The sequence below is a fragment of the Porites lutea genome, chromosome 4, assembly GCF_958299795.1.
Source record: "Porites lutea chromosome 4, jaPorLute2.1, whole genome shotgun sequence".
In the NCBI taxonomy this organism is placed as follows: domain Eukaryota; kingdom Metazoa; phylum Cnidaria; class Anthozoa; order Scleractinia; family Poritidae; genus Porites; species Porites lutea.
This window is the reverse complement of record NC_133204.1, coordinates 17030781-17052911: the sequence shown is the minus strand read 5'-3', so window position 1 is coordinate 17052911 and position 22131 is coordinate 17030781. Positions and strand designations below refer to the sequence as shown.

Genomic DNA, 22131 nt, shown 5'->3' with positions numbered 1-22131 from the left:
CGCACCACAGGCATACCAACGCAAAATTTCGGGTAGTCTGTGGTGAGGGTTTTTTGGCGCGAAAACGAATGGCAACCCTCGTTTTGTGAAGCATAAACAACTTAGAAGTTCAGGAAAGTCAACTCAGAACAAAAAGAAATTTTTCGTGTCGGTTGACTTTTTTATACATCCGTATTTTCCACATTATTTATTTATTATGCCCTCTAGTTTGGAGTATAGAGATAAAGAGAGGCAGAGAAAACGAGAAAGTAGGCGGCAAGCAAGCCAAGCTCAACGAGAGAGAGAGCGGCAGAGAGCTAGAGAAAGGAGGCGAAACTGTTCTGACGAGCAACGGGAGAGGGAGCAAGAAAGAAACAGAGAAAGGAGGCGCAATTTTACTGACGAGCAACGGGAGAAAGAGCAGGAAAGGGATAGAGAAAGGAGGCGCAATTTTACTGATGAGCAACGGGAGAGAGAACAGGAAAGGGACAGAGAAAGGAGGAAACATTTTACTGAGGAGCAACGCGAGAGAGAGCAAGAGAGAAACAGAGAAAGGAGGCAAAATTTTACTGACGAACAACGGGGAAAAGCGCAAGAAAGAGAAAGGGAAAGGCGACAAAATTTCACTGAAGAGCAACTGGAGAATGAACGAGAGAGAGCAAGAGAAAATAGACGCCTAATAAGCGACGAGCGGCGAAGAATGGAGCGAGTGACAGCAAGGGAAAACAGGCGGCGTATAAACGAAAACGAACGAGAAGGAGGAGAAGGTGAGCGAATTTTTGCAGAGGTTAGCTTTCTGTTATATGAATCGGGGATTTTACGAAAACAGAGGTAGCTTTTGTTTTGTTTGTTAATCAATAACCTCTTTGTAATTGCATCAGTTTTTTTGGACCAATCACCACACGTCATTTGTTGTCACGCAGTCTAGAGTTGATACCTTTTATCCTCCAAGTTCGTTGAAGAGAAACGATATGATTGAAATTTCACTTTAACAAGACAGTCGCGTCCAAGATAAAATTATAGAGTAACCTTATAATTCGTGCTCCTCGGTGTATTTTCGTTGTTGCTGGCGCGGAAAATAAGGTAATCTTAAATTGTAAAATGAAATTTTATCGAAAATTATAACCATTGCCATGTGTCCGATGCATCGCTGAATGAATGATAACTCCTTATGTAAATTTTAGGCGACTCTGGCCTCTGTGACAAGTTAAAATGATTCAGTGTTAGAGGATGGTAAATTATACGGTCTGTGAAAGCGTTGTTATGTTTTCTGAAAAGAGAGCAGAGAGCACCTTGAATTTGAAGATTTTCAATGTCTGTTGAAAGAGCGTTTTACACTGCGTTTTAGTGCAGATTGTTCGAGCTTACCTCTATTTGTTTTATTCAAGGTAAACAGAATTTGAAGGATCCATTCTCCCTCTTGTAATTGAAATAACTTTTATTATTTTACTATAAATCTAGGCTTTTCCATTTTGTAGATACCTATCTTCGAGTGTTCAAGAATATATATGGAGATCTATGTAAATAAGGAGGGCAGCCAGGGTTAGAAATTATTTTTGAATGTTGAAAGGCCAAACAAATTTAAGCTCGGTCATGTCTAGTTACTAACCGGTCAAAATAAATTATTGCCTGCCAAACAAATTTTAGCTCGGTCATGTCTAGATACTAACCGGTCAAAATAAATTATTACCTGCCAAACAAATTTTAGCTCGGACCGGTCAAAAGACAGTAAAAACTCGTGGGTAAGAACCTGGATTTTCCCATTGCATTAACAGGTACGTTCTTACAAAAATAGTTATTGGCAAAAAATTTGTCTATTTCTCTAAAATGAAAAGGTTCTTATTTTCTGAACGGAAAAAAACATTGCAGCTTATGTCTCCCAAAGAGGTTCACCTGAATATTTTCCAGGTGTATAGAATTTTTTTTATAGATTTGAGAAAATAAAGATGTGTGTCAAATATTGGGCTAAACAGGTTCTTGTATAGAGGGGGCCTAATTATAACTGGCAAGTTTAGCCTAACAGGTTCCTAAAAACCAGGTTCTTAGTCACAGCTAGGTTTTTACTGTATTGAAGACATTGTACTTTGCAGTAATAGCCAAATTAAGACAAAAAATTATGTGATCATAAATGCTCAAAAACTCCTTGTGTTGAGAGATGGGGAAATATTATAAACCAGTTTTGAGTGTGGTTATCAAGTTATTCATTCATTGGAGGGTACAGTGTAGTAAATAATATTTCCAGGAATATTGTCAAGCTCAGCTCGTTTGTTCTTAAAAACAATTCCCCATAAGAGTTAAACCAGAAATCACAACTTTTGGCTCAGTATTGTTCTGACATGTTTTCTTTGAACAATAGGTGTATGTAGGGGTGAGGGAAAATTCTTGCCCAACTAAAGATTTTATCTTATCTTCTTAGCCATGGAAGAACATGAAAGTCAGGTCCTCCAGGTTGAATGTAGCATGGAATGCTCTCTGCTTGGTGAACAAGAGCAAAGTCACTCAGCAGGTACTGATATAGTTCATGGTAGATGGTATTTATTATAGAATTGCATAATTGAGTAAAATCACGCATTCTGATTGGTTAACGAAGAGAGGTATTCAGTGTGGAATTGCGAGTTGAAAACGAGGCTAAGGGAGGTTTTTCGCATCTACGTAACAACTATCGTCAAATTGTAACACAACAACTGCAAAAAAGGTTTTCTACAATGTCATTTTAAAATGTTTTCAAAATCATTGTCACCTTTTGTATATCCTTTCTTAACATACTGTAATGTCGCCTGGTCCTCCACCTACTGTTCCAACCTAAACTGTATTTACCTTTTGCAAAAGCGTCTAGTGCGGCTCATAACAAAAGCTCACTATCTAGCAAATACCGCCCCTTTGTTTAGCCAGCTTAAAGTCCTTGACATATTTAGTATTAATTCATTTTCTGTCACTACTTTTATGTATTCTTATCACCATAATCTTTTGCCTAGTAGCTTTCGTGACTTGTTCTTAAGTAGTAATCAAGTCCATCAATACCAAAATTCGACTGGCCTCTCAGTATAGACCTCATTTTTGTAGATCAAATATAAAGCAATTCAGCATCCTTTACCGAGGACCTAAAATCTGGAATTTGTTGCCTGTTTCACTAATTAGCTCTCTTTCTATATTTGTTGTTAAAAAAAATTTAAAGAATTATCTCACTGATAGCCGATCTGTCGCTTAATTTTCTGATCTTGCTCACTCTGCACTCAGCCGTGAATTTAGTTCTCTAGGTAGTTGAAGGAAGCCTATTAATATAAGCTTCAAGCTTCATTAGACTTCCTTGTCACATTAATTTTATAATTTAATTAACACCTTTTGTTTATGTTGTATAAGGTTTTGTGAGTGACTAAATAAATAAATAGTTAAAAACAAACAAAAGCATTTTTTAAAGTGATCCGGAGGTTCTTCCTTGTTTTGAACTAAACTACGAATTCTTGGAGAGGTATAAAAAACCCCTTTCGCTAGCGACAATGAGAAAACAAGAAAATCCTGTGAACACAGCCCAGAAAATGGCAAGCCAAATTCAAACAAACAAAACGGAGAAGCGACAATGGAGGAAGTGCCAGGGTCAATTGTCACATATACAGAAGAAGAAATAAATACCTTCAAAGATCACATTGTCCCTGAAAACACGAAAAAGAGTACGCCACTTGCATTCATCCTGAATCGTGGTACTTAGAAAAGTACAAAACAGAGCTGAACTTGAACAGCATTTTTAAAACATTTCAAGGTACTTACCTTATATCAACGTTAAACTTTCAGTGCTTTGCCTTGGACACTTCATTTCTTTCAGTTTTGCTACCGAAGAGGTAAAAGGTGTAAATTATTTTCCTTCGCGAGCAAATGACCAATTTGAAAAAGGATGTTATGGATAACCGGCTTGTAAATTCAGTGAAATACCTCTATTTATCCTTACAATTAGTGTGAAGCTTGTTCATGTGTAAAAAAAGTTTGAAAACAAATGTAAAAACAAGCACAAGGTACAGAAAAAGTTGTCAAAGGTTCAAACATGTATGACTGACCTTGCTTCCTATTCGCTAATGCAATGACAGGTTTGACATTTGACTTTGAAATGGCTTTCTGGGGCGCGCGGTCAGGATAAAAACAAACAATATTATTGGTGTTTTCTTTTTTTTTCTGATTTTTATTTGATTATGCGATTCAGGGAAAATCCATTACCTGACTCGTGAATTCCACGTTAAATTGCACTTGAAAACCGATATCGGTTTTCGTGTGCAATTTAACGTTCAATTCCCTCGTCAGGTAATGAATTTTCCTATAAAACTTAATAATATATGTGGAAAAATTTCTTGAATCAGATTGGCTTAGAGCAGTGCAGTTTTTAGTAAACACAGTACAAAAACAAGGAAACATAATGCAAAAATAAGGAAATAAAGTGCAAATTTCTCAGAGAATGAAAACCTGTGATTGGCTAATAAACAATCAGTGTTCTCCAGAAGCGCGGCAACTGGCAGTTTCACTGGGAACTCTTTTCCAAAGTGCCAGCTACTCTTATGAGTCAAAACATAAAAAAAAACTGTAACTTTTATCTTGAATTTTTCGTAAGTTCCATTTTTTTCCGAGAAGGATACAACGGCACCCGAAGTAAATCATGTTAATTCATTTCTTAGAATACTAGAACATGCAATTTCATCGGGAAAAGAAGAAACAAACAAAAAAGCCACAAGAGCTTGTTTGAAAGTTTATCGAAAAACACATGAAAATACATAGAACTAAAGTGCCTTGAACAGCTACAAAAGAAGACAGGTGTTGTTTATTCATGGTTGCGAAGCCACTCGCTGAGGCACTTGCCGATAGATAGCTGCGGCTTGTTTATCCGACATGAAGAATATAAATCACAAGCAACCAGAATACAGGCTATGCAGCCATTCACTACAGCAATCGAGGCGTCAGTAAAGCTTCTTTTCTTGTTGAGCAAAACCAGCTTGTGGCTTCAAACAACGTCATAACAAGTGACCAAGGTAATAGTTTTTCTCCGTTGTTCTTACTTTTGTAACTGCTCCAAAAATCCAAATTCACAGTAATTTTGATGGCTGTTAAGAATTATTTTTCTTCACATTATCTGCCAGGTTTTTTTAGCTGTCCCGCTGTGTAAAATCCTAGAATCTCGATGAGTTTTTAAAAGTGTTCATCTTTACAATGTTTTGATTTTTCATTCATCCAGTCCAGGCGAGTCGGTTCACGCGTTGACAGTTCTGATAGACATGTGACATGTGAATAGTGGAACTCCCTTGTCTTTTCTGGTTTGTTCTAACAAGATTCAAAGGGATTTTGTGGGCGTTTTTAATAAAATAATTATTCCACTTGCGCTTGTTGGATGAGATGATTGTTGCCAACTCGGCGCTATGCGTCTCGTTGGCTATTTACCATCTCATATCCAACGTGCCCTCGTGGAATAATTGTTAATTATAAAATAACTAAGATAGTACGTGCATTCTGATTGGTTAAAAACCAATAGTTTATTGTGCCGGTAAAATCATAGAAAACTGAAACATGCTTTAAAGTTATTTTATAAAAGTAAAAGACCACATTTTCTAAAGGTTTGCTGGAGTGATAACCCACTTGGAATGTTGGGAGAAGACTGGAAAAGCTTGTAAACCACCAGCTTAACTTCTCAGATCTCTGTGCCTCATGCCCCCAAACCTGGGGCTTGAAATAACGACCGGTCAACGGACAATGTCCGGTCAGAATCGAGCATTGTCCGAGCAAATCCGTGGATGACTGGACATGTTGTCCGGTCATTTGGGCTTTCAAAGAAAATTCAATTTTGAGACAATCATGATGGAAATTTATTCAGTCTTATCATGTTCCAAAAAAAGATATTAACTAGAGGGACTTTTGTTTGTGAAATTGATGACATTTCCTGTTGTCAGTCGCAACCGCAAATTGGCTACTGCTGTGCGTGTTGTAAAGTGCTCAAGATTGCACGCCAAAACTACAACTTCTAATTTTTTGCACACTCGATTTGTTTTGAGTAACTAGAGTTGCTGTTGCTGAAAATGATACAGATCATGTAACTTGCAAAATGGAGCCTCTATTGCAACTAGTTAAGATGGATTAAATTTGTCCGGCCAAAAATGCCTATGTCCGAGGAAAATAACGTTTGACCGGACAATGTGTCCAGCGCCTGCCCAATAGTTATTTCAAGCCCTGCAAACCCCCCCTTAGATACGGTACTCTCGCTTTACCAGCACTTGGTGTCAGGCAACAGTTACTTTACATTGGGAGCTGGCTACTCTAAAACTTCTGGAGAACACTGAACAATAGAAATATATAAGAACCAATCAGCCTCAGGTGTCACAATCTGCTTGCTTATCTTCTTAGCCATGGAAGAACATGAAAGTCAGGTCCTCCAGGTTGAATGTAGCATGGATTGCTCTCTGCTTGGTGAACAAGAGCAAAGTCAATCAGCAGGTACTGATATAGTTCATGGTAGATGGTATTTATTATAAAACTTAATAATATACATGGAAAAATTTCTTGAATGAGATTGGCTTAGAGCAGTGCAGTTTTTAGTAAACACAGTAAAAAACAAGGAAACATAATGCAAAAATAAGGAAATAAAGTGCAAATTTCTCAGAGAATGAAAACCTGTGAACAATCAGTGTTCTCCAGAAGCGCAGGCGACTGGTGGTTTCGCTGGCTACTCTTATGACTCAAAACAGTAAAAAAAACTGTCTGTACCTTTTATCTTGAATTTTTCAGAAGGTCCTAAAAGAAACAAAAACAATAACTTGTCATACAAAAAGCTCTTTGGTGTATGACAATTTGCCTTTTGCTAATGGTATTATCGATATATTTACTGAATGATTTTTGATGAGACATTGCCAGATAATATTTTTAATTATAAAATAACAGTACATGCATTCTGATTGGTTAAAAACCAATAGTTTATTGAGCTGGTAATCTCATAGCAAACTGAAACATGCTTTAAAGTTATTTTATAAAAGTAAAAGACCACATTTTCTATGGATTTACCAGCATGATAACTCACTTGGTTCTTGGGAGAACTCTGGAAAAGCTTGTAAATCACGAGCAAAACTTCTCAGATCTCTGGGCTTAATGCCCCCAAACCCCTCCCTTAGATACAGTTATCTCACTTTATCAGTGCTTGGTGTCAGGCACCAGTTTCTTTGCTTTGGGAGCTGGCTACTCTAAAACTTCTGGATAACACTGAACAATAGAATTATATAAGAACCAATCAGCCTCAGGTGTCACAATCTGCTTGCCCAACTTATTTAGATTATATCTTATCTTCTTAGCCATAGAAGAACATGAAAGTGAAGTCCTCCAACTTGAATGTAGCATGGAAAGCTCTCTGCCAGGTGAACAAGAGCAAAGTCATTCAGCAGGTACTGATATACCGGTAGTTGTTCATGGTAGATGGTATTTTATTATGAAAGTTAATAATATACATGAAAAAATTTCTCTTTGAATTTGATTGGCTTAGAGCAGTGTACTTTTTAGTAAACACAATGCAAAAACAAGGAAACATAATGCAAAAAGAAAGAAATATAATGCAAATTTATCAGAGAATGAAAAACAGTGATTGGGCTAATAAACAATAGAAATTTATCAGAACTAATTAAGTGCCACAATTTGCTGGTGGGAGGCATGTATACTTTTAAAACTTCCCCGTTTTTGGTGTAATTAATTATGTTCTGTTGTCTTACCTAAGTAATCTTTCCTTTTTCTTGTAACACTTTTTTTTCTCAATATTTTATTTTATGAATTTACCTGATTATTTTTATTTATTTATTCATTGTGGGTTGTTTTTTTTTCATTTTTGTAACCAAGATTTTGAAATTAATAAAGGTGTGGGTGGGCGTGTGTGTGTAACAAATAAGAATGTTAAAACTTTCATATATATATTTTTTACATGGACTTAAAAGAGCAGCTATATAATCAGTGATTTTGTTACCTCTGCATTCTATCTATGTTCCTGACGCATAAAAATCGCCAAAGACATAAAATAATTCATGGATATATCGATCTGAACGTGTGTATTTGTAGAAATATCCCGTACGTGTAATTTCTGTGGCAGTTATGGTTGTTGTTTAGTGATGCATATTTGTTTTAGCCTTTGTTGACGTCTGCTTTAAAATAGAAGAACTATATTTTAATTTCAGTATACTATAATACAGAGTTTTGGAGTGTGTCTTCAGATTAACTGTCTGCGGCTGGTACATAAAGGCCCAAACATTTGCCATTTTGGACTCATTTTTTTTAACTGGAACTCATTGGTTCTGGACTGGGACTCATGATTTCTCACAAGATGAGTCCCAGAATTCATCATATTTATTTGTAACAAAAACACTGTATAATTCATTGATTAGACCTTTTGTCGTGTAATTCAAGTGTTGTTGTTGTGGTAAACATGACAAGTCATCATGTCTGTACTTAATTCTCCATGACTGGATTGTAGGATTTTTGTTCTGTTTGTATTTGATCGTACATTATTATTATGGGGAAACTTACCTTAGGGTTGTATTACTTTGACTAGAACAAAGTTAAAATACATTGAATTCTCATAGAGATAATTATTTTTTGGATTATAATAATGAGTTCATTGGTTGGGTCACTCCCATTATATTTGATGACTGATTTATGAAATATCAGCACTTAGAAAATGTTTGTCAAGGTTGTTGTATTATCCGAAGTTTCAAAAGTAGAAATATTGTGTATTTTCTATTTGAAATCAGGTTTTGAGAACACTTCCACAGATACAGCTTTATAATAGTAATTCTTGTACAGTTATACAAGCATGCAGTACTAGGGTGCGAAGAAAAGGAGGTCAGTTTTGTGCTTGTCCTTCGGGAAGGCTGTAGCTTGCATCTGTTAGCCCAAGAATCACAACTCTATTATCCCTCAGGCAAGATAAAAAATAGAATCCACTAGCCCCATAGCTTATATGAATTGTGTAGTTGGTTAATACAAATAATTCATTTACTAGGAGAAGAGTTGGAACGACACACTCCTGCAGTAGAAAATGGCCCAATTGAGGGAGCAAGCAACGTGCAGGAAACACAGCAACCTCTTCCAGAAGTAAATAGTAGTAGCCACTTAGAAGATGACCGCCTTATTGCTAGAGCAAGGGCAGTTGGTGTGGACTATGAGTTTGCAAAGCCTGGTGAAGTGGAAACGGAGGATGATAGGAGAAAAAGACAACGGCGAAACCAAAGAAGAATATCAGAACAAGAGAAAAGGTTGCGTGAAGCTGTTGGAGATCTACCGCCTCCTCCACCTGCAGGGTCAAGTCAGCAAGAAGATAATGCATACAGTGCTATTCGTGCATTTGAGGTGGAGCAGATGACTTATGCATTCTTTTTTTGTGAGGTCTGCAAGGAAAGGCGACTGGAGTGCAAGGGCACGAGAAACATGTGTACTCGCTGCAGAAGAGATAAGAAGGTACCAAAAGTTTGGTCTGGTGAGAATAACATGGATCCAATGGCTGTTCCTGAGATTTTGTCTAACATGTCAGATGCTGAACAGATGCTGATAGCCAGGCTAGCACCTACTGTGCATGTACACCTACTGAAGCATGGAGGTATTGCCTCAAAGGGACATTGCATTGCTTTCCCACAGGCTGTGCAAGAACCAGCCACTATTCTTCCACGCCTACCAGCAGAGGTGGATATCATACGCGTGAGAAGACAAGGAAAAGATGATACCCATAAGGACTTCAGGGTTAGAAGACACCGTGTTGAAGGAGCCCTTCGTTGGCTCAAGGACAACAATCCTGCTTATGGTGATGTTGTTATTGATGGCGCTCGCATAGAGAATTTACCAGAAGATGGTGAGTTGCCAAATTTGAGGACTGTTGAGTTCTCTGAAACAGAACGCATTGATGACCAAGGCCCTGCACCACAACAATTGGATGTTGGGGAAACAGACAGCACTGATGACTCAACAGTCTCTGGAATTATTCTTCCTGAGCCTGGAGTGAATGTGCAAGCACAAGTAGAAGCAGCCATAAATGAAGTTGTTTCTGAACCTCCGGAAGGTGAAGCTGTAGAAGCACAAGGAAATGTGCAACGACCAGTGATCCCTTGGCCGACCACGTGCACAACACCAGCATCAGAGTTTACCACTCCCTACTTTTTTACAATGGCATTTCCTTGCTTGTTTCCCTATGGAAAGGGTGATTTCCACATAAACCGTCCGATGACGTGTCCCACACTGCATAACTGGGCAGAGCACCTGCTGTGGTACCAAGACGGAAGGTTTGCGAGGCATAAAGTCTGGAAGTTTGTTGTCCACAATATGATCATGAGGAAGCGTGCCCTGGAGCAGAGCCGGTTCTTTGTTGATCAGCAACTTGGTGACCCACACATAACTGTTGCAGACCTGCAAGAGCGACTTGCGAGAGGTGACACTTTTACCGACAAGTTGTTGTATTTTGGCGCAAATCTGCGTGGTAAAGCTCAGTACTGGCACCAGAGACGCAGAGAGCTTCGTGCCCTTGTGGAGTTCATGGTCAATGAGAAGCATGGGTTGCCTTCATTTTTCATGACTGGAAGCTGTGCCGAGTTTTACTTTCCTCCTCTTAGAAGGCTACTGGAAGAGTACATCTTGCAGACCAAAGGCGAAGAAGTCAACCTTGCTGAAGATAGCAATGCCCGCTTCAAGGCAGTACAAGAAAATACTCATGTAGTAGTGAGTTACTTTGACCTGCGTACCCAGGCTTACCATGAGAAGGTACTGAAGCCGGTATTTGGTGTCTTTGATTATTGGTACCGCTATGAGTTTGCCAAGTCCCGCGGTCAAATTCATTGGCACCAACTCAGCTGGAGGGAAGACAGGCAACCACATCAGCTATTGCATGAAGCTCGTGAAGATGGTTGCGAAGAGGAAGAATATGCAGCTAGACTTAGTCAGTGGGCAGATGAAACCTTTGCCATGACAGCATTACATCCAGCTGGCAATGAGGAAGAAGGGCAGCCAAGAAAAAACCTCTGGCCACCACCTGAGGGAACGGCTGAGCCCATATCAGATGATAGGGATCCCTTAGTTAAGATGCTAATGCAGATCGCTGCAACACAAGATGCAATACTGGAGGATCATTTGCTTTTAGTAAACAGGGTTGGACTCCACAGTTGCTCTGATTACTGCTTGAGAACTCCTCGCCATCCGGAGCAAGGACTGCAGCCGAGAGAACGTGTACGTCGGATGGAGTTTGGAAGCGAGTTCCACCCAGGGAAAAAAGTGCACAGTAATCCCGAAATTGTGGAAGATCATAATGGAGCTCCCCGCCTGGAGATGCCTCGTGACCATCCACGTGTGGTTCAGCATTCTCGTTATCAGTTACAATCATGGAGAGCAAATGGGGATGTAAGCTTGATTCTTTCCAATTCCCCTCCAGACAATCCTAGCACTGATGATATCATAGCCATAATCGACTATGTGTGTGGATATGCTTGCAAAGATAGCGAACCCACTGGTGCAACTTCTGATCTCTTTAAGGACATGGTAAATGCTGTTGATGCAGCTGATGCAGACCAAGTGACAGGTAAGTCAATGTGTGCTAAGATGCTGATAAAGACCGTCGGAAGACGAGACATCAGTGGACCGGAGGCATCCTTTGAGCTGAGTGGCCTAGCACTTTGGCGATGTAGCCGTCCATTTACCTATTTGTCAATGTCGGGGTCAAGGAGACTTGAACGTGATGGTGAAACTGCAACTCGCAGCACCCCACTGGATAAGTACCTTGCACGACCAAGAGATGAGCGATGTTCTTGGTACCACTTTGCATCGAGGAACGGTAATGTCCCTGTTGTAAGTGGTGGTTCTACACACGCAACATGGCCACTGAATGAGGACTACTGTAGGACTATGCTCCTGCTACACTGGCCAAGCTGGTTTGACATCCAAGAAGTGAAGGGGGATGCTGAATCTTGGATTGATCGCTTTAAGGACTTTTTTGCAAGTGATGACTGTCCAACATTTGTAAAGGCCCAAGTTGCTAAGGCACGGCGTTTTGCAGACCACCCACAAGAACCAGTATTTGAAGAGGATGAGGAAGATGATGCTGTCGAAGCAGAAGAACAACCAGACTGGGTGGGTGTATATGCAGGGCAGAACCAAATATATGAGGGTGTAGAGAGGGACTTTGATTATGATGATGGTGGGGAGGACTATGACTGGAGCAGTACCCGTATCATTCTTCCTGAAGGAGAAGACCCAACAAAATGGCTTCATGAAAGTATTAAAGCAGATGATGAACAGCAGACAGAAAGTGCAGACCTTGATTTACCTCAGGTGTGTCCATTATCTCTAAATGAAAATCAGAAAGCCATAGTGAGTCTAGTTTTGCTTGCCCTGTACAACTTTGTTGAAAACACTGAATATTACCATCCTCTGCGGCTTGTTGTCTCTGGAACTGCTGGTACAGCAAAGTCGTATGTCATCAAGTGTCTCCAGAGGTTAGTGCGGCAAGTTTTTGAAGCCAATGATGCAATACAGGTGATAACTCCAACGGGGAATGCTGCCTATCTTGTTCACGGCAGTACAGCTCACAGTTTTCTTGGAGTACCAACAGGTGGAAGGTCTGGCAATGAGTTGACTGTACCTACAGGTCCCTTACTAGAGAAAATTCAGAAAAAGTGCGAAAATCTGAAAGTCCTGGTTGGTGATGAGCGATCAATGTTTGGACGTACAACAATGGGCTGGATGGAACAGCATGCACGTTATGCAGTGAACAAAGGAGCCAATGCAGATGAGTTATGGGGAGGGATTCCTGTGGCAGTGTTTATGGGAGATGATGTTCAGCTTCCTCCCGTGTGTGACATCTCCGTGTACACCTCAGATTGTCGTAGTGCACCATCTAACCACGGTCGCTTGGTTTGGACAATGTTTGATAGTGCTGTTGAGCTTACTCAGATTATACGGCAGAATGAATCTGAACAGCAGCTGAGAGACGTGCTGGTGTCACTAAGAAATTATACGACAACACCCCAACAAATCCACTGGCTACAACAGTTTCAATGGCACAATCTCCGCATGTCGCATGGCCCAGAACTCTTTGCTAGGATGGATGAGCAAGGACTGTATGTATTTCCTACGCACCGTCTTGAATGGCAGCGTAATAAAACAAAGCTGCTTGAGTGTAACAGACAGCCAAACCACCCAGTGGCAAAGATCAAGGCAGTTGACAATGGCGGACATGCAATGAAGGCCAACAGTAATAAGGCGGGAGGATTGTTACCTCTACTGTATCTTTGCCGTGACAGCAAAGTCATGCTGGTGGTTAACTTAAAGGCTGATTGGGGTTTGTACAATGGGGCAGTAGGCACAGTCGTAGATATTGTTTACAAAGATGGCCGCAGACCTACTGATGATCCTGCTCCTCTACCTGATGTGGTTCTGGTGAGGTTTCCAGGATACAGGGGGCCACCATACATTAATGAAGATCTGACAGTTGTGCCAATTGTACCGGTAAGTCGTTCCACTGAATGCGCATGCCGATGCAAGCGTCTGCAGGTTCCATTGCGACTGGCATGGGGAACAACAATCCACAAATGCCAAGGGATGACTGTGGGCACCGGAGAAGCATTCAGGTATGTAGTGGTTCACCCTGGGGACCATGGCTTTGAAGCCAGAAACCCAGGAGCTCTATTTGTGGCATTGTCAAGAGCAAAATCGGCAGGTAGGGAAGGAAGAGATCCTGATTTTGCTTTTCATGAGGATGTTCTGATAAACAATGACAGATTCAGACCTGTGGACACTCCAACTACAAGAGCTAGAGCAGTGGAGATTGAGAGACTGCATGTCTTAGCAACTCAGAGTCGACAGAGAAGGGTGTTAGCCCCAGCATATAGGGAGGAAACATTTCTCAGACTCGTAGAGTGGGCTCAATCACAAAGTCATCATTGAGACAATGCTGAATTAGTTGGATCATAAGTGTCTGATCTATGTGTTTTTCAAATACTCCATCTGGCTAACTCATAATTACCCTGACAATAGCCAATGATGTGGTGATGTTTCATTTCAAATGAAGGGCTGACGCCTGTTTTGCTGTAATCGGTCTAGGTGACTGAGGACCTTAGTGGTCATGCATAACAATAAAAGGACCGTTATGCTGTAATTGGTGTAGGTGACCGAAGACCTTAGTGGTCATGCATAACTAATGAAACGGCTGTTGTGCTGTAATCGGTCTAGGTGACCGAGGACCTGAGTGGTCATGCATAACAAATTAGTGAAGGACCGTTATGCTGTAATCGGTCTAGGTGACTGAGGACCTTAGTGGTCATGCATAACAAATGAAGCGACTGTTGTGCTGTAATCGGTCTAGGTGACTGAGGACCGTAGTGGTCATGCATAACAGATGAAAGGAATGTTATGCTGTAATTGGTCTAGCTGACCGAGGACCTTACTGGTCATGCATAACAGATGAAAGGACTGTTATGCTGTAATCGGTCTAGGTGACTGAGGACCTTAGTGGTCATGCATAACAAGTGAAACATCATTATATCTTGTGGTCATGGACGACTAATAGCTTTGTTACTCTGTTTTCAGCCTGTGTGACAGAAAAGATGAAGCAGTTATTTGGTGTGGCCTTCTCTATTTAAAGAGCTAACTTAAACTGTATGGAGTACGTGTTTGTCAGGCTGTACCATGGTAACTGTATTAAGAAACAGCCCAGTTGAAGAACAGCCAAGGAGTTTTAAAAGGTACTGCTGTCATCTTTTTTTCTTAGCCCGGCGACACGAGTGAAGGTGGTCCCTTCATGATACCCCCGCCCTTTTGAGCGGCTAATACGGGGCGAGATCTTGTAAAGATCTTCAAAAATGCCTCGGGGGACCGGGAACCCTCTTGTTTGTCCAGCGACCTGTCTTCTTTAAGAGTAGGATGACAAGACAAATAAATATAGTAAGTAAGATAGGGGGACATTTGAGAACAACTAAACTAAATGAACTACAATAGTATAGAAACCTGCAAGAACCTGCACTTTCCCAAATTAGTGAATATGGGCATCAGCTAAAATAAAAGCTTTTAGGTTGTTTTTACGTTGTAGCTAATGCCAAAATTTTATTTACTTGAATCCAGTCTATTCCTTTTTCTCTCCAACAACAATGATATATTAAGAAACATTGTTATTATAGCTGGAAATTTCTTTCCAACCGTGTGCACACTCATTGGTTATTTCAATGTCACCTGACATCTAACAATGAAACTTTTTGGTGCCAATATTCTCTAAGCAGGCAACATCGCAAAAATCATTCACATCAGAGGGTAACAGTGCACTATTACCCGTGAATGACCAACAACTGACATTCCAGGGAGGTTTAATGAATTTCCATGCAGCTATAAATTTTTTTAAAATATTAACATCACAAATCACTTAAAGACTTGGCCCATGGGAAACAGTTAATTTTGTTTTCCAAGAATCTAAATATTTCCCAGCACCATTCTCATTAGTTACTTCGAGGTCACATGACATCTAACTGTTTCCCACCACAATCTCCGAGGAATTGCCAGGCTAATTGACCAGCTGCTGTGGAAATTGGAGAATGACTATATGAATGGTTAGGTACGTTAGGTACAGTGCCAAAGTTGCATTGATAACTGTGGTGATCTTCCCTGAATTTATTTCTTCATTCTGCATTTCCAGTATATGAAATTAATGTATTTATTATACCATATATAACTTTGTTGTTTGAATTCACCTTGGATAAGTTAATCTTTTCTTGTGCTGTTTTAAAGTTATAGAGTTTTAGTTTTAGTTTCAACTTTTAAGACCTTTTTCTTTCCTGCTCTTTAAACCTTATCTAACTACGTTGTACTTTTTTCGTAGTTTTCTTTGACTCCTCTTCTTCCTTTGTCGGGAGTGGGTTGCGGCTACACGTAGGCTAGACTACATCCCGATACCGACAGGGGGGTATCAGTATTTGCAACGAGGTTATATCGTATTGTGTACCAGTGTGAATAAAACGATCTTCATCATCATCATTATTATCGTTATTATTATTGTAATGAAATCGGGAGCTCCGCTTTTAGGCTTGGCTCAATCTATATATTAGGTTATCTGTTGCTGCTAAGTATGACTGTTCAGAAAGCAGGTTAGTGTATTCTAGAAGTAGGGAAACTTAAACTCTGTACATGCGCAAGATTGACTCAGACAAAACCACTGTTTTCGTTTATAGTCATGGAACTCAAATGAAATTAGCCGCTGGAAGGCTGTATTTTTTTTCCACCTCTCTTTGCAAATTGCAGTACACGTTACCAGGAGCCCATGGGTTCCTGACGTTACCCAGAAACTGGAGATAGAACATCACTTTGCAGGTCTTGATGAACGAAAATGAAACACTGTAACACTGTGGGAATTCGAAATCGGAAAGAAGTGAAAGTACGCCAAATTACTGAAATTCAATGTTAAACACTGAAATAGTTTTTGGGAGAAATTCGTGCACAGAGTCGGCCTTATTCGATTAATTTGAGCCTAGTTGTATGGAAACCTAAAATACAGGAGGGTTTTGCTGACTGGTTAGCTGACACAGATTACATAACTGTCCATTTGAGATGCAAGTACGATTTGGGACAGCTAATGAAAACTGGTAATTAAAATCAATTGTTGAACTGATCATGAAGATCGATTCTAATGTTTCAGCGGTTAAATTAATTACAGAAAGGGATTTAAAGGCAATAGAAGAAGGAGATAAATGTCCCAAGAAGAGTAAACAAGCTCATCATATCTGCGATTAATTGACATTCATATATGTTTTTTGCTCGACGTTTTTAATAGTCCCTGAGTTCGTTTGTCTATGAATGCACAAAGTTCAGGTAGTAAAACAAAAATTGTGAGCTGAACGAAATGTCCATACATAAGAAAGTTACAACATATTTTTAAATTACATATTGTCTACGAAAAAGACGCTTAGTGATTCTTTATTTTAAAATAACAATACTAGATTCCTCTGTTGCCAGAATAACCTGAAGCACTCCTCATGGTCTGTCAGTCCAATTCAAACAAACAAATTGGTGGAATTTTCGATTAAGTGTTCTGTCAATCTAATAGCAGCAATCCAAATATCATAGCTGACCAAATTATTAAATTTAGGCTCTCTGAAAAGGTTTTGTCAAACGATATACTGCTACTTACCAACTCACTGACTGATTGTTCTACGTTCTAAATATCATTTGAGAATGTAAAAAAACTAATTCCCCTTGTGAAAAACAGAAATTAAGTCAATTTCGTCGGCAAATGTCAATGCGTTTACAATGCACTTTAATGTTGAACGACTCTGCTGATTTTATTGGCAGGTTGTTCTTTGCTATGTAAACAGCCTTCGCTTATCTGGCATAACCACTTCAGGAGAATCCATCAGGTAATTTACTTCTAACTTTCAACTCCCTTTCCTTCACGTACGAAAAACTGCCCGAGGCCTCCCGGCCGGGTTAGTGGGCAAGATGTTATAAAACCGCTCGCTCCCGTAACCAATCAGTTCGCATGATTTGGAGAATCCCGCCCGGTCGCAAACTTAGGAAAAAACAAAATAGAATAAAATGCAAAGATATCAAAACTATTCAAGATGCCAATCAAATATTTACAATGACTAACAATAACAATAATGGTTCAGTCGGTCACAAAATTTTGAGCTTCGTGTCGAAGTTTTTCACGTAGCTAGATTCTATTTTAGTTGTTTGTACTTTGATGCAGTAGCACAAACATTATTTATTCTCAAGTATCGTCGATGTGCCTGCTTGTGAGGAGCGGTAAAAGAAGAGAAAGAATTAAAAAGGATGAAATGACCCAGGAACTGGAAATTTGTGCCGATCTCCTTCCCATCGATGTGCATCACATGGTTTGGGTTTTGTATGGTTATCAAAGGATTAACCTCTGAAGCCCTAATATCCAAATACAAATTCTCCAGACTGATGTCTATACAGTTCCTTAAAGAATACGTTGAGAGAATTTGGTTTAAGATCAAAGCTTTTCCCATCAGATGATCATTTCATTAATTCTCACAACGTTTTCTCTAGATTATATAGTGATATTGTTAGAAGAAAATTGGCTTTGGTCACTCTTACGGCTCAAAGGTTTAAGGGATTGCACGACCGAATATATGCCCCAACTCTTTTTCCGTATTCGAAACACACCAGAGATATTACTATTGATGAATCTTGCTTGTTTTAATAGACTAGTTCAATATTGAATAATTCAGCAGATAAATTTGAATAGAATAATGATAATAGGGAAAAAATTGAACTTATGGAAATAACACCGTTTCTTGTCTTCGTAGGATAATTATTTCTTTTAATGCCAAAAAACATCCTCACTACCTTGTACATTAAATTTAGTGACATTTTGTTTAGAGTAAGAACAATAAGATCACTAATAGCAAATAGTTAAAGAAGCTTGAAAAAAGAAACAAACAGAAAAAAGCTTTGACTTGAGAGAAAGAGAGAGAGTGTGTCCCAGTCCCTCTCGTACCTGCCAAACGAGTTGCTTCAAAGCAGTAACCAGTGTAGGATGCAGATCGATCAACCTAATGGTAGACGGTTTCTTTAGACCAAGCAGTGGTCCACTAATTATCTAAGGCAAGCCATACCGACAAAACTTACAGCAAAGAATGAAGTAAAAGCGACAGAGCTTTTATACCTTATCTCCTGAAATGCAGATACTGAGTTTTTCTTCATAGGTTGCTAACGTAACTTGGTCACATGATCTCTGGAAGAAAGCCAACGCGTGGGCAGATTACTTGGCCAGACACAACAAATTCGAACACGATTGGAAAGATCCTGGAAATTTGTTCTTAAGTCCTGGAAGGCCTGCCAAACCTTGTGAACAAGCAGTAAAATTGTTCTACCAAGAGGAGAAAAATTATGATTATAGTAAGCCACGGTATTACCCAAAAGCTGCACATTTCACCCAGGTAAAAACTTCGGATTAATTTAGGTTTCTAGGAAACTGCCCACCTACCCCTCCCCTAAGCCATCATTTTGCCCAAAGTCAGAAGTAAGTGTTAATGTTGACTCAGGGGAGGGGTAGGTGGGCAGTTTCTCAGAAACCTAAATTGATCCACAGCAAATATGGTTAAGACTACCCTGATTTGAGATTAAAAATCAGGTCAGTTATGAAAAATGGCAGCAGCAAATGGTAGAGATAGCCATGCAATTGTCGATTCATGTGAGAACGATGATATTGTTAAGTTCCTGGATCTCTTCTTGATGTTTAACGACTAAGGACAAACGGTAAGCTAGGGTTGCGGGAAAAGAGGTGACGCGGTCATCTCGCACTTGCAGTTGCAAACGTGATTCTTAAACTCTCCATTATTTTCCTCCTTACGTTACGCCTGTCACTTGCATCTCGCATGAAACGTGTTTTGTGACGTGTCCTGCATTCAAATTTTTATATCGAGGTTTAATATTGTTGTCAACAAGCTCGTAACTTCATGGCTTTAGCAGGGATGGGCCATTTTGGCGACTTTCACCACCTCAGCCGTCTTATCTCCATGGAACTTGATCAGTGCTTGGAGACAAATTAATGAATGTTTAGCCCAATTTTATAACTCTTTCCTTGCCTTTTTTAGCTCGTCTGGAAAAACACAAAGCAAATCGGCGCAGCCAGCAAACGTAGAAAAGACGGCAAAACTGTGGTGGTAGTAAAATATTTCCCGCCCGGAAACGTTGGAGGTTATTTTTCCAGAAATGTGTTTCCTCCGAAAGAGCCCATCTTGACAACCTCCGTTATACATTGCATAACGGCAACCACCCAGGAGGGTCGCCCACTCCCTTCTGTAACCACCTCTGCTTCTAACGTCAGCACTGTCACAACAGATTGTAACCAAGTTGTCACCAAACCAAACGTTGTTAGGGCAGGTGTTTCTGCTGTACTAGAATCACAGAGATTGGCTACGTTTGTTGTCCAGTGGGTGCTTTTTGTTTACCTAATATCTTAAACACATGGCAACATGAAAAAAATAAAGGATAATAAAAACTTACTTGGTTGTCCATTTTTCATAATAATATTAAGTAATAGACACAAACAACTCGTTTGAAAATGACTGGGGCCTCTCTTTGTTTTAAATTTTTTATTAAAGAAAATGGGACAAATCATTTTCTTAGCGTTTAAATTTCTAACGCTATTTTCAGTTTCCCACTAATTTGACAGATCGCTTATAATATGCCACATGTCGGCTTCTTGTTCATCCTCTCAAATTATGGATATTGTTACCACCTCATTGATGGAGCCCACTTCATCCAAGAAGCCACTTTGTAATTAGCCTTCATTGACAACTCTACGTGGTTTTGGGGAGTTCAGAATAACCAAAGTCAGGCAGGCGCAAAAACCTTGCGACAAAATTAACGATAATGATAGTAATAATGATGATGATGACGATGATATTAATAATAATAATAATAATAATAATAATAATAATAATAATAAGAAGAAGTCAAAAGTGAGCAAAGGCTGACCTTTAAAGCGGGGATGATGAATAACTTTCGTAACATCGACCTGAGGGCGCATTTGAGTTCTTGAAAGGTGTTTCCAATTTTCTAGTCGGTGGACCACATCCTATGGTTCTGATGTGGTGTAACCATTCAAATAAAACAATAAAACCTCTTTGGTATTACTTTTCAAATGCCGCTTTTAGTCTTTCAGCAATTTACAACATTCAGTTTAGAAAATGGCGTGAATTTTGAGTTTGATCACTTTTGAGGGTGAGAGGGTTAATACTATTCCCAGGGTCACACATCAAATCTTAGTCCCAGTCACTCAAATTAAAAACCGTTTTTCAGTCCCTTCAGAACTTTTATTTATGCACAGTCATTTATCTTATAAGAGCTCCTGCCTATGAATTTTATACAGTACATAAATTGGGTGACTGGGTTGTTGACGGCATCGACCTGGGTTTTGCCGGCGAGCAGGTTTTATAGAAGCAGTGATTTGTGTGGGCGGTGAAGCACTGCTTCTGACATTCCCGTATTCTTTATTTTGTTTTAGCTTATTTGGAAAAACTCAACACAAATTGGAGCTGCTTCGACCCTGCTTAAGGACAAGAGACTTGCTATTTTTATCAAATACAACCCCGAGGGTAACATTGCAGGTTACTTTGGTAGGAACGTTTTCCGACCTACTGAGAGAAAACTGAATCCGCAGTATGGGCGTGTTCCCCCCGAGTTTACATGGTGTCCAGCGGTTGCCGTTCCGAAAGTGCCGACTACTTCACCTTCAACAATGCCTAACGTGAGAGCGGCCGCGACAAAAGCAGTGTCCCTTGTTAAGCTATTTCTTGGAGCTTTTATCTTGGTATCGTCAATCTTGTAACCTTTATATATAACAAATTCGTTGCTAATCCCATGTAAAGGTTCTGTAGTAACAGGGCAGCTACGTCGAGAGACTTCCAGCTATATCTTGTGTAGACGCTCACAATCATAACCGCTTAGTAGTATTTTCTTTTAAATATAGAAGTTCTCATTGAATAGTATAGCTAGTCAACAGTCAATTTCATATCCAAAAACAAAGGAAAATAATATATTTTTTGAAAAAAAAAGAGTGACAAAAACTATCCATTTCAATAGTGATTAGGGCTGGCGTGTGGTCACTGTTGTTTAAATAGTTTTTGTCATAATCGGCTGTAGCGGTCACTTTTAAATTTATTTGGTCTAGTATACGTTTAGTATACGGGTCAAGTTGATATAAAAAATGCGTAAGTTCGCAATGTTATCACCGCTGTTTGTGTTTTGTTTTTGATTAACGACCATGTCCCAGGAGTAAAAGTCTTCTTTGCTTTTGTCTACCCCATGTTTTACTTCGCTTGGAAAACGGAAGGGGAAGAGAAGCTCTGGGTACGAGGTTGGAGCTCTTAAGAAAAAGACATTAAAAAGTGTACACCAGGTACTTAACCTCATCCCCCATACTTTTCCTATAGAAAAACGGAAAAGCTCTGGGGACGAGGTTGTCAAGTACCCTTTTCTTGATCTTTATTATTATTTTCGTGATATGTTTACTCTTGCAAGCCAGATACATTTGCATGATACAAGAAATTCCAGCGCTTTTTTATATACCTCATTGTCGAACTAATTTTCGAAAATTCTCAATTCGGTTTCAAGGTCCTAAGTTTTTTTTAACTCGCTAAGTCGTGAAATTCAAAACACTGAAAG

At 39.5% G+C, this 22131-nt stretch overlaps 3 protein-coding genes and 1 pseudogene across 3 annotated transcripts; all 4 read left to right on the top strand.

The window, feature by feature from the left end:
• Window positions 1-22131, top strand: part of LOC140934304 (uncharacterized) — a 79888-nt pseudogene that overhangs the window by 29962 nt on the left and 27795 nt on the right.
• LOC140932840 (uncharacterized) lies at window positions 10135-10908 on the top strand (the record flags this gene model as incomplete). Its single annotated transcript, XM_073382344.1, has 2 exons — window positions 10135-10620; window positions 10774-10908. Coding segments are annotated over exons 1-2 (621 nt in total), but the record flags the coding sequence as incomplete, so codon positions are not given.
• On the top strand, window positions 10914-13899 carry LOC140932839 (uncharacterized). Its single transcript, XM_073382343.1, has one exon. The coding sequence runs from the start codon at window positions 10927-10929 to the stop codon at window positions 13897-13899; it is 2973 nt and encodes a 990-aa protein (XP_073238444.1). The 5' UTR covers window positions 10914-10926.
• Window positions 16051-19926, top strand: LOC140932722 (Golgi-associated plant pathogenesis-related protein 1-like). Its single transcript, XM_073382233.1, has 4 exons — window positions 16051-16085; window positions 17287-17351; window positions 18666-18899; window positions 19557-19926. Exons 1-4 carry the CDS (start codon window positions 16067-16069, stop codon window positions 19923-19925), a joined length of 687 nt encoding a protein of 228 aa, XP_073238334.1. The 5' UTR covers window positions 16051-16066; the 3' UTR covers window position 19926.

Bases quoted from the DNA above. Each gene is read 5' to 3' on its own strand.
- LOC140932839 (XM_073382343.1), top strand. From the start codon at position 10,927: ATGACAGCATTACATCCAGCTGGCAATGAGGAAGAAGGGCAGCCAAGA.
- LOC140932722 (XM_073382233.1), top strand. The intron at 17,352-18,665 runs GTAATTTACTTC...TTTTCTTCATAG, and splicing joins ACTTCAGGAGAATCCATCAG to GTTGCTAACGTAACTTGGTC. The intron at 18,900-19,556 runs GTAAAAACTTCG...TGCCTTTTTTAG, and splicing joins AAGCTGCACATTTCACCCAG to CTCGTCTGGAAAAACACAAA.